This window comes from Microcaecilia unicolor, chromosome 3 (assembly GCF_901765095.1).
Source record: "Microcaecilia unicolor chromosome 3, aMicUni1.1, whole genome shotgun sequence".
In the NCBI taxonomy this organism is placed as follows: Eukaryota; Metazoa; Chordata; class Amphibia; order Gymnophiona; family Siphonopidae; genus Microcaecilia; species Microcaecilia unicolor.
The window spans coordinates 251,103,655-251,116,356 of record NC_044033.1 but is presented as its reverse complement, the minus strand read 5'-3'; the positions used below and the strand labels follow the sequence as shown (position 1 = coordinate 251,116,356).

Below are 12,702 nucleotides of genomic sequence, written 5' to 3'. Positions count from 1 at the left end.
TCCACATCTAGGGAAAAACTCCAAAATTCAGCATTCAGCGTGTCGAAATGTTTAAAAAATAATAATAATAATAATAATAATAAAATAAATAAATAAATATCAGATTATATAAATATTAGCCTGCTACATTTAAGTATCTCAAATAAAGGCTAAAATGACTTTGTTGAAAGGAAATATCATGTCCACTTTTGCGCTATCCCTCCTTCCGTCGGCCGCGGAGGGGGAGGAGGAGCTCCAGAGATGGGAATGAGAACTTGGCATGTGCCGCTGACCTTGCCCACACGCAGCAGAGGTCCTGCCTCCGTTTCTTTTGTAAATACGTTGCCTTTTAGTGCTGGTGTGAGGTGGTGGGGGCGAGGGGTTTCTTCCCCCTCCCCCTTTCTCACAGTTTCTTGCGGATCACCACCAGCGCCCGGGCTGCCCAATCCAAGAAGAGGTGGAAGTCGTGGAAGATGGCGTGCCCGCTCTGGATCACAGACCAGTGGGTGGCGGAGGCGGGCAGCGGCGAGGTTGGCGGTTCGCTGGCCCTCAGCATATTCAGCTTCGCCATCTGCAGGGAGAGGAACACGAAAGTGGGATAAGGAGCTACTGCAAATCATCACATCTCCCCTTGTAAAACTAAATCCTCTCTGAAACCTGATTTATAGGAAGGGTGAAGACCTTCCCCCTGTCTTGGGGAAACTGTTTTTCAAGGTTATAACAGCATAGGAGATGGCCAGTTATTCCAATCCACAGAGCAAGGATATATCCTGACTGCCAGGCATTGATTGCAGGAAGAATCGCTACCCATCTCCTTCCTTGTACCAACCCAGTTCCGCCAAGTTACCCAGTTCCAAGAGTGAGATTTTAGGCCAGTCCTGGATTTCTGACAACCCCCTCTTGATACACTATGAGGCCAGCAGTTCTGATTTCAATGAGCAGAATCAGGAACAGTGGCGGCCCTACCTACCATTAAGCCACCTGAGGCGGGGGCCTCAGACGGGATCCCCCATGCCCTAGCTTCGCTTCCTGCCCTTCCTTCCCCGAAGTCACCTTCTTTTCTTGCTTGGAAAAGTCAGGCGGCAGCGGTTCCCATATGCTGCCCTGGAGCCAACCCCTTCTCTCTTACGGCCCACCTCTCTGACATATTTCCTGTTTCCTCGGAGGCGGGGCGAGTCGCAGTAGAGAGAAGGGGCTGGGGCCGGAGGCAGGGCAGCGTATGGGAACCGCTGTCCCAATCTTTGAAAAGCCAGAAAAGAAGGAAAATTTGGGGAACAAAGGAAGGGGGAGATGTCAGACTGAGGGGGGGGGGGGGGGGGCGGAGTGAAGCCAGGGAAAGCGGAGCAGAGCCGGGGCGACAGACCATCCCCTCGCTTCAGGTGGTAGACTGTCTTGGGCCACCCCTGATCAGGAACTACAACTCCCACACTGCACTGGGATGTGAGTTCAAATCCAGCACTGGCTCAAAAGTCTCCCTCCCAGAAACTGAGTCACTTGGCAGCTCTGAGGTTAGATTTGTCCCTTCAAACCTGAAGCATTGTGAACAGCCTACAGCAGTGGTTTTCAACCCAGTTTTCAGGGACCACCTGGCCACTCGGGTTTTCAGGATATCCACAATGAATATGCATGAGAGAGATGTACATGCACTCTTTTTTTTTTATTATGCAAATCTCTCTCATGCATATTCATTGTGGTTATCCTGAAAACCCGAGTGGCCAGATGGTCCCTGAAAACTGAGTTGAAAATAACTGGCCTAAAACTGCCAAATTAGCCAGATATAGGAGGAATATTTGGAACTAGTCCTGGATTCCTGGCAACTCCATCCTGGTGGATTAGAGGAGCCCAGCACTGATGTCAACGGGGAAGAATCAGAGACTAAAATCCCACACTGCACTGGGATGCGAGTTCAAATCCAGCACTGGCTACAATGTCTTCCCCCCCCCCCCCCCCCCGGCTGCAGCTCTGCTGACCCCTGCTGGGAAGCCGAGTGTACAACCTCTCCCACTTCAAAAAGCTTGGTAATAACATTCACCAGTGCAAACCTGGAATCCAGACTCTCTGGTCCCTTGCGCAGCCTGTCAGACACATCTGGCTACGTGAGTGTCTGAGATTCCACCAGGACTTTCAGATATTATTATACTTGAAATGGAAACAAGAAGTCCACCAAGGTGGTAAGGGTTTGTAGGCAGAGGACATTAACACACACCGATTGTAATGAGGGTCTCGGACAAATTAATAACCACAACTAATTGTTGTATAAAATGAAAATTAAATCATAAATAAACTCCCTCTCTCCCATGCACTTAACACATTCTCCCCAGGTACTGTTTAGATAGTACACAACATCTTTTCTTTGTGTTATAACTGATCCATATTTCAGTTACCTGTTATTGTTTTGCTGATATCACATTTTCTGTTCATTGTTCTAATTTTTCATGACAATAAACATTTTTAGTTTATTGCCTCTGCTTGCCTGGACTGACTAAGAATCCTGGTGGTTTGTGTGTTGGGTCTGTGAGTGCTTTCTAGGAACTGTGGGACCACTGGGCACATGGCCCCAGTAACCTAGGAATCGCTGTGGATAATTTGAGAGTGGGAGGCGGTTGGGACCCAGTTGGTGGGAGGAGGGTGCTAATGTAGAACACAAGCAGCAGGTGCAGGTGCACCTGAGCTGTGCTGGGGATAGACCCTCAACGTGGCCGCAGGGTAGCCCCAGGCGGGTGGCTAGGCATTTCGTGAAACCTCCTCACCTTATCGAAAGATCGGACCTTAACCATTGAATCAGAATCTAAGGTCTTCTTCACTAACTTACACATCTCAAGTGAACCACTTATGGCATAAGACTATATTTCGATTACAACAACTTAGGGAATCTTTTACTAAGCCGTGGGCGTCTCAGCGTTTACCGCCAGCTGATTTCTACCGCGGCTTTGTAAAAAAAAAAACCCTTAGATTGCTAAGATGTTTTTTTGACTAAAGGCTATTCACTCTCATGATCCAGATGTTGATTTCTCCACACCTAAACTAACTTTACTTTGCAGTAGATGCAAGGTGCCATCATACCCCCAACATTCTCTCCCCGGAGACCCTCTCTCTTACCAAGTGCTCCAGCTTCCTCAGTAACTTGTCAATGGAGCTATGCACTGCGTTGAAGTCTCGCTCCAGAGGCCGGATGGCGTGAATCATTTGCTTCAGCCAGTCAAAGTGCTGCTGGTAGACGAGAAGATCCGAGCTGATCTTGGTCAGGCCTGGGGAAACCTGAGGGAGAAAGAAGAGTGAACGATGGAGGGTGGAAGAAAACCTATCGGGCAATGCTGAGGGAGGGAGCAATAGAGCTCAGGAAATTGCAAGGGGTGGGGAGAGGGAGGCAGTAGGGTGTCCTGACCGAAAAAAATGTTGGAGTAACACATTGAAAATTCCTAAGGATGTAAGAAGACAAGGGGCATAACTAGACCAGACCAAAGGTCCATCGAGCCCAGTATCCCGTCTACAACAGTGGCCAATCCAGGTACCCGGCAGGATCCCAGATCTCTTCCTTGTGCTCACACCAGAGATATGATAGAGGTCTATAAAATAATGAGTGGAGATTCCAAGATGGCGCTCTGAACGGACGCACCTGTGTTTGCTCTTAGAGGTCGCTCTGGTCTTAAGCTTCTTTCGTTGCCCTCGACCCGTCGATATCGATGGGGAAACGGAGGGGAAAGGTGAAGGAGTACCCCTCGGCTCCTGGAACCTCGTCATCGTTGAAGCAAACGACCCTGCAGTTCTCTAAGAATCAACCGGGTCCTCTGGGCACTTCGACCCCCTCTGCAACTGTCAACGCATTGACGTCGATAGAAAGCGGCGATGGGGCTTCTCTGAGCCCCATGGAACGCATGGCACCACGCGAGCCAGGGAGTGGATTGTTTGCAGCAGCCCGAACAGAGACGGATACCGGAGGGGTGCAACCTGTTTGAGGGGAGGACTGAAGCAGTGGCGAGTGGATCCCAGGTTCGAGAAATATCAGCTCAATTAGCCTTAAAGGTACTGCCTCAAGATATAGTTTCTAAACTGTCTCGTACCAAGGTTCAGCCTCACTCTCCTTCACCAACAAGCGATATAACTAAACCAGCCATTGTGACGCTTGAGTCACTGTGGGATATGGTCTACAATATTCAACCCTCTATGCAAAGTACTATGAAAGAAAATACTAATGATATTAAAGTTCTTTCGGAAGCTGCTCTGATACAGGCACAAGTGACTGCACAGCAATCCTTGAAAATGGAAAATGTAGATGTTAAAATTCAGGGAATGGGGACTTTGGAAACCGCTCTAGTTAAGGACAATAATTTTCTGCATAAGCGTTTGGAATACCTGGAGAACCAGGCTAGAAGACTTAACCTTAGGTTTCTCAATTTCCCCAAGTCTCCGTTAATCTCTCCTTTAGAAAAGTTGAAAAAATATATGATTGAAATTTTAGAAATGGACAAAGACTCATTACCTCCCATTACACGTGCTTATTACATCTGGAATTTTAAGGGGACGGTAGGAAACCCCCCTGTGATGGGTGAAGAAATGAATCTTACTTCTTTCCTAGAAAATTCGTTGGATGTGATTACCCAAAGGACAACTATGCTGGTCACTTTTGTGCTGGAGCCAGATCGGAACGCTGTATTAAGACTTTCCCTAAGAAAATCTGTTTTGGGGTTCAAAAGTTAGGATTTTTCCAGATCTTTCTAAGCCTACACAGATGCAGCGCAGGGCTTTTTTAGAACTGCGCCCCAGAGTAGAAGCTATGAGAGCAAATTTTGTATTACATTTTCCTTGTATCTGTAATGTAATGCTTGAGGGTAAGCAATTTCAGTTTATGGACCCTAAACAGCTTAAAGAATTTCTTGATGCTAGAGTTGATGTGAATGTCGTATGTCCTCCCAAATAGCAGGCTGGGGTCTAAATACAGAGGTAGCAACTGTGAGATTTATAATTTTCCTTACTGTTAGATTTTTGAAATCTTGGAATCAGTTTTTCTTTATTTGTGGATGGAAAGGCTGTTTTTATTATTTTTCCGTATTGTATTTAATTTTCTTGTAAAATGAATGCCGATTTCTTAATCACATTGTTTTGTGATATATTATAAAATGTTAATAAAGAAAATAAAAAAACATTAATAATAATGAGTGGAGTTGAACGGGTAGATGTGAAGCGTCTGTTTATGCTTTCCAAAAATATTAGGACTAGGGGGCATGCGATGAAGCTACAATGTAGTAAATTTAAAACGAATCGGAGAAAATGTTTCTTCACTCAACGTGTAATTAAACTCTGGAATTCGTTGCCAGAGAATGTGGTAAAGGCGGTTAGCTTAGCGGAGTTTAAAAAAGGTTTGGACGGCTTCCTAAAGGAAAAGTCCATGGACCGTTATTAAATGGACTTGGGGAAAATCCACTATTTCTGGGATTAGCAGAATAGAATGTTTTGTACTTTTTTGGGATCTTGCCAGGTATTTGTGACCTGGATTGGCCACTGTTGGAAACAGGATGCTGGGCTTGATGGACCTTTGGTCTTTCCCAGTATGGCAATACTTATGTACTTAAAACAGTGGCTTTAAAACGGCCAAAGCAGTGGAGTACCAGGGTAGAGCTGACACTCATAACTATGAATGTGGGAGTGCCATCCAATGAACCTGGGCATCTCACCAGCGGTGAGCCGCCTCCGAAGTCATATCCCATGCGTAACTACCTGCCCTCTGGGGTCTCCCACAGTGGCCAGAGGAGATGAATAAATGGCTCTTTCAGAGGATTGGGGTGGGAGGAGGGAGGGAGGGGCAATTCTAGTCCTGCCACAGCAAACCTCCTGGATTGCAGAGCCACAGTGATTCCGCGACATGTACCTGGATGCTGGAGAGATCGACAGCGTTCATAGCCAGCGTCGGTAACGTCTCCAATCTGTGCTCTCCTTCCAGAGGGTATTTGGTCTTCTGCAAGAGAAAAATCCACCTCAGTACTTCATCACTTTCCGTCCCACCATGTACAGACTGGCAGTGGGTGAGCAGCAGGTCCGTTCATTATAGGCCAGATATACAGAGTCAGAACTCTGCTGATGCACCTCATTCCTGACTCACAGCACCCCTCCTTCAAATTCCAGGACTGAGACCTCCTCCCACGTATATACAGATGTTCCAGGACACCTCAGTCCTGCCCTACAGAAACCCTTATAGCCCCCCATACACCTACATCTCTTCCCGGGCACCCCATTCCTGCACCTCAGTACCCCCACCCCTGATATTCCAGTACTGAGACCTTCTCCCTCCCCAAACACACACATACGACTCTTCCAGGGCACCTCACTTTTGCCCTGCAGTTTCTCCCCCCTCCCCCCCTTGCTCCCTGCTGTATGTCACACTTACGAAATGATGGAAGAGCTTCTTGGTGTCTCCCAGGAGGTGTCTGGTTAGATGAACGATGACATCCAGGTCTGCCCGGGGATCGTGTGCTTTGGTTCTGAGGAGGGGGATGGCCTGCATGCCCTCGTACAAGCTCCAGAGTGCTAAAACCAGCTGGTAGACACCACCTGTAAAAATAAAGAGGCCATCAACCAGCTTGCACTTGTTTTCAGTCCTGATTTCTAGTCTGGTCCTGGGTTTCTGCCCTGGTGCATGCAGGGAATTGTAGTTGTGAATCCCACTTAGGAAAAGGAGCCACTGTATCTCCCCCCCCCCCCCCCCCCCCCGAAAGCATTGGTGATCAGCCTAAGTGGGTGGGGGAAGGGGGAGTGAGAGGAGAATCCAGGCAACCTTTCCTTTAAGATTCTGCCATCTGGGAGCAGATGACTTAATCAGATTCCTTATTTCTCCTTGTCTCATCTCCCCTCTGCCCTGCACTGACCTCTTGCTGCTGCTTGCCCTCCCTCCTTCCAAGTCTGTGATGTTCACTCTGGGCCAGCAGGTCAGGGAGGTCACAGACAGGAAAAAAAGACATGTCAGGCTTGTATTCCCTAAATCCGAAGGGGGGAGGGATTAGGGGAGATCCAGGCTAGCTCAGGGGTGTGTCACCCTCTCTCCAACCAAGATGCTTCTTGCCCCTATCCTCCTAGCCCCAGGTCATATGGATGTCTCAGTCTGGCCCGGCTGCCCTGGTGTGAGGTGCAGGCAGAGTTGCCAATTGGCTCCAGATCCACCCAATAGGGTTGATCCAACCCGGGTTTTACCCCATTGCATGCTGGGACTTGTAGTCTTGCATGTCTCTCAAAGACTGTAAGAGGAAAATCAGAACAACAATTCTCAGCATGCAATGGGGTAAAATCTGGACTGGATCAACCCTGTCAGGTGAATCTGCTGTGGCGGCAGCCTGAGAGGGATGCAGGGCCTCATTGGCATAATTGAGTAGCAGTTGAAGAACAGGTCACCATGTGAAAAACACAGTCACCAAATGGTGGGCCAGGCCCTCCATAAGGGAGAGACAATATCTTGCTGGCTTGAAAGGTGACCCAGAAAAGCACTGTCCTATTCAGTTCTTAAGCCAAAGGTTTCCTGTTTCTGTCCACTGTAATTTGGCAGATGTCCCGAAACGCTTAAGTTCTGGACGGCAGCCCAGGCATTCCTGAGTCTCGGGTTTGGGGGAAGGCAGAGGGTGTCTCACATTCCAGTACAGAAGATATAAATGTCCTGTGATTTTTATATCCTTTGTTCTCCCCTCCACTTTTTCTCCCCCCTCCTGTGCCAGCCATGCCACCCAGGTACCACAGCATCACCTGTCGCTGCTCTGGGAAGTGAGGAAGGAGCTTACACAATCCGAGAAACTCCCAGATCGCCGGAATGCCGGAAACTGAGGATGGCTTACGTCAAAAGGAGGATGATTTCACCAGATCTCATGACCCAAAGATTGTGGAGAATGGGGAAGGGTATATGTCAGCGAAGGGAAAGGAAAGGAGCACTGGCAGATCTCTGTGAAAGGGGGGGGGGGAAGGTCTTAGTGTCACAATAACAGGGGGTGCTGCAGTTCAGGAGTGAGGTGCATTGGCAGGGCTGTGTGCTAGGGTCTCGGAATAGCAGGGGGTACTACAGGGCAGGAGTGAGGTGCATTGGCAGAGCAGTGTATCAGGGTCTCAGTACTGGAATAGCAGGGGGTGCTACGGGGCAGGAGTGAGGTGCATTGGCAGAGCAGTGTATCAGGATCTCAGTATTGGAACAGCAGGGGGTGCTGCAGGGCAGGAGTGAGGTGCATTGGCAGAGCTGTGTGTGAGGGTCTCAGTAGTGGAATAGCAGGAGATACCGCAGGACAGAAGTGAGTTGTGGGACTCTCATTATTGGAAGAGCAGGAGAGAAAAGAGCAGGGAGGAGAGACAGAATATACATGTCAAGAATGTACATTTTAGATCATGTTATTGAAGACCTTCTAATATATTTTGAGCCTATGCCACAGAAAGGCAATATACGAACCTAATTACCCCATTACACATACAGTTGGTTTGAAAATCCCTCTCTCAAGCAAGAACTTCCCTTATAGCCAGTGCCAGGCCTCAGGGCAATATATTGGTGGTTTGGTGCTATCAAGCGGTGGTCTTGCTGGGAGGATGGACTCGGTCAGAGGAAGGTGTAAGGGGGACAGAGTTGGGAAGACCTGGAAATAAATTTGGCTCGTTGAAGGCACCAGGGTATAATAAAAAAATATATATTTTAAAGTAATCTGTGCCTGAGCAAATCTGAGCACAGACCCACTCGTGGGCACCAAACTGATTCTCCATGCATCTGGAGGTCTCCGGACACCTAACACGGACAGATGAAGTGTCATGTCTGCTGGTGGCAGCTCAGGGCATCTCCCTAAGACATGAATCGTTAAGATAAACAAAAATACAGTGGGCAGCAACCCCAATAGCATCACCACATGTCCCATTTTATGCAATAAGACCTATTTATTTATGGAGAGGGGGGTCCTGATGTAAGACAACACAGAGACCGAATGAGAGTCCCACACCTCACTCCTGCCCTGCAACACCCCCTGCTATTCCAGTACTGAGATCCTGATACACTGCTCTGCCAATGTACCTCACTCCTGCCCTGTAGCACCCCCTGCTGTTCCAATACTGAGATCCTGATACACTGCTCTGCCAATGCACCTCACTCCTGCCCTGTAGCACCCCCTGCTGTTCCAATACTGAGATCCCGATACACTGCTCTGCCAATGCACCTCACTCCTGCCACGTAGTACCCCCTGCTATTCCAGTACTGAGACCCTGATATACTGCTCTGCCAATGCACTTCACTCCTGCCCTGTAGCACCCCTTGCTGTTCCAATACTAAGACCCTGATACACTGCTCTGCCAATGCACCACACTCCTGCCCTGTAGCACCCCCTGCTATTCCAGAGCAGAAGGGTTTAGAGATTTTAACCCAGGAACAGTTAGAGTTTCTCCCTGTCCAGTGGAGTTGAAGATCCCCCACCCTGAATCTAGAAAGGGGGGTGGTGGGGTGGCCCGGTCCTGGCCTTATCCCACATTGCATTCTGAAATTTGTAACCCTAATTTTCCCCATCTCTCTCTCTCTCTCTTATTTTTGAACATCCAAAATGCAACTCCTGGGTGGGAAGGGCTTGCCCTAAAGGTTCATTTCTACGTGTTAAAATAGAGCACACAGGGCCTGAAGATAGACAGGTTTCCACCCCAACAAACAGCACCTCCACAATTAACACTTTAGATCTGGTGCCCCAGCAGGGAGGGCACCAGCTGTGTCAACTGACTCACCTCCTCTCCCCTCAACCACAACAGCCAGGGAACATACCAACCCTCCCCCCCCCCCCCCCCCCCCCCATCTCAAGCTTACGTGACTGTCTGCAGAATGCATCCCTGCAGGTAAAGCCGGGAAGGTGGGGGGGAGGAAGAAAGGTATATGAGATGACTCAGCATGCCAGAGAGAAAATGCCAGCTGAGTGGGTACAGATGCCAGGGCAAAGGGGATGTCAGAGCTGGGTACATCTAGGTATAAAAAGGAGAGTACCTTCCACTTCTCCCCCTCACCAACCCATCCTATTCCACAGATGTGCTCATGAACTCATAATTTAATAGGACAGCTCCCTCTTATTGTATAAGAGTGCATGTCAGCAGCACAGAGATTATACAGCAGGTGCCTTGCAAAAAAGATTATCCTACAGCATTTGCTATGCAGCTCCCTCCCCTCTCCCGAGACATAAGGACATTATCACCAGGAGAACTCCTGTTTTAAGGATACCCATCCTGCCCTGGAGTCTTATAACAAAGACTTCCCTGTTGCTCGCCCAATGCCCGACTGACCACAAGTAGATGATTGCCTACGTCCGGTCATCGACCTTCTGATGACCATTTAGTAACTTTATTTGAGAGTTCGCCACTAGCCAGGCCCTCGAAATAGATTTCAGAATGCAAAGCTATGGAGCACGTGAGTTACACAGAAACTTTTGTGACCTGATGTGGCACTGGGTAACCCTGTTCTGGTTTTTTTTTTTTTTTTTTTGCTTTTTTAATTGTAAAATGTTCTCAATTAAAAGGGAAGTTATAAACCAGGAGCAATGGAGGAAAACGCCGTCAGTCATTCAATGGCCTTTGAAAGACCCACAAAATCAGTAATCATTCCGATTACAATCCTGTGGCTGAAAGAAACACATGGTTTCAGAGTTTGCCAAAACCTCCTGCCAACTGGCTCCCAGCATATGAGATCTGACAATGCAGGGAAAGATGCGGGTGCGTTCATCATAATCATGGTCCCTTCATACCCCAGTACAGGCATCAATCACTCTGACATACATAAAAGCATGAATACAGCACAGACAGCTGAAGAGCAGATCTTCAGCAGAACCCATACAGGAGTCACATTGATACATATAAAGCATGAATACAGCACAGACAGCTGAAGAGCAGATCTCCATCAGAGCTCCAAAGAGAGGATCATCATCAGATCCCCATGCAGGCATCAAACCGATACACGTAAAGCATGAATACAGCACAGATAGCTGAAGAGTGGATGTTCATTAGGTCCCTATCAAGGCATCAGACTGATGTACAGTATTACTGTGCTTTTACAGTATCAGTGAGTCACGCTGTTTGAGGGTACTGGCTGGTCATTAGTAGCAAAAAAATTTCAATTTGTGTCAGACTTTAAGTGAAGAGCCCTCATGCTTCATGTCCCACTTACACAGTCTGCTCCCTCTCAGCTGTCGGTCCACTTAGAAATCCTTTGTCTCTGCAGAATTCTCCGGGAACAAGACTCATTTCCCTAAAATAACAGAGAAGACTTCTCTTTCCCACATACATCTTACGGTATAAGAGCCTCTGCCTGGACAACACTTGTAAAGCAGGCGGCTGCCCCTTCATTTACCCACCAAGACAATGAAATCCCAGAGAAAATCTGGCTGCAAGCAGTACAGTGAACTCCCTCCATCTCCTGACAGGATGCCCTCTTACTGTATAAGAGTGCCTGTCACCACAGAGGGGAAGTTTTCTGACACTTAAATCCCTGTGTGCCACCTCAGAACAAACAGACTGCTGATGAAAATAAAAATTCACCCTCCACCAGGAATAAAATCCACCTGCCCCCCACCCCAAACAGATAAGAAAACCCTTCTATGTAAAATGAAGATTAAAAAAAAATGTTCACACTTACTGTTTCTTTTCATGTTTTCACTTTTGTTATTCCAGTGGCTTTATGTTCAAGTTAACAGGTTTGTTTGGTTGGTTGGTGTAAACACCGTCTTCCCTCTTGTCTGTTGCTGCTGGTGGTTGTTTTATCCCCTCCCTGTCTGCTCCCACAGTTTTGTGGGCAAAGAGGGTGGAAGATGAGGTGGAGAGGGGTATCTGTCCCAAAGTTTTCCAAAAGTACTTGAGGTAGAAAAATCTGAGAGAGTAGTGTGTGAAGACAGAGAGAGACCACAGATGTCCTGAATGTGAGTGAGAGTGAGTGGCAGAGATGGGGAGGGGAGGACAGTGAGACTATGTATGTCCTGAGTGTGAGTGTGAGAGAGGGAAAGTGTATCCTGAGTGTGAGTGTTTGTGAGTGAGATTATGGAATGGGGGAGGGGAGAGAGCGACAGCAGTGTCTTGAGTGTGTATCTGTATGTGTGTGTGTGTGTGTTTATATATATGAGTGAGAGAGGTGAAACAGAGAGACAGCACGTGTCCTGAGTGTGAGTGTGTCTTATGCGTTCACACCAATACAAGTCCAAGCTTATATACTGATCCAGAAGAGTGTGTGTGTGTGTATGTTTTTTTTTCTCTCAAGAAAGGATGACACACACTTTTTGACTCACTTTCCATTCAGAAAAAAAAAAAACACCCCTATAAGAATCCTTTCTCCAAGTTGCTTGTACTGGATTCGAAGTGGGCGGCCAGGGGAGATGACACACTCCTTTGAAAATTTCAGACTTTTCTGTCTGTGTTGAAGATTTGGGTGGGAAGAGGAGAGAGAGAGAGGGAGACAGAGAGAGAGAGAGAGAGAGAAAGAAGGGATGGGTGGGGGGGGGGATGATGAGGTCAGAGCTGATGGCAACTCTCTCCTCCTGGCTTTGCTTCCCCCCCCCCCCCCCCCTTCAATTGCATTTTGGACTGTGATGGGTACCAGGGTCCTCAGAAATGTCTAAAAGGCAGGTGCAAGAAAGTTCTAGGTAGTGAGGAACGGAGAGGGGAAGGAGGTAAGGCAGGGAAGTCTCACCGTCTCCAGGAACCAGTCTCTGTCTGACAGGGTTCAGACTATGGGTGTCTCTCTCACTCTCTCTCTCTCTCTCT

The 12,702-nt window shown here is 47.9% G+C and overlaps 1 protein-coding gene across 1 annotated transcript; it reads right to left on the bottom strand.

Moving 5' to 3' along the window:
- Positions 1–257: 257 nt before the first annotated feature.
- IL11 (interleukin 11) lies at positions 258–11,661 on the bottom strand. The gene is made up of 5 exons (XM_030197825.1): positions 11,585–11,661; positions 6,362–6,525; positions 5,846–5,932; positions 3,079–3,237; positions 258–550 (listed from the first exon to the last, which is right to left on the bottom strand). Exons 1-5 carry the CDS (start codon positions 11,595–11,597, stop codon positions 383–385), a joined length of 591 nt encoding a protein of 196 aa, XP_030053685.1. The 5' UTR covers positions 11,598–11,661; the 3' UTR covers positions 258–382.
- Between the last annotated feature and the right edge of the window lie 1,041 nt (positions 11,662–12,702).

What these genes read in the sequence shown, in the direction of transcription:
- IL11 (XM_030197825.1), bottom strand. An exon ending in AGAAGCTCTTCCATCATTTC is followed by an intron (nt 5,933 to 6,361) that starts GTAAGTGTGACA and finishes TTTCTCTTGCAG; the next exon opens with AAGACCAAATACCCTCTGGA. An exon ending in TCGATCTCTCCAGCATCCAG is followed by an intron (nt 3,238 to 5,845) that starts GTACATGTCGCG and finishes TTTCTCCCTCAG; the next exon opens with GTTTCCCCAGGCCTGACCAA.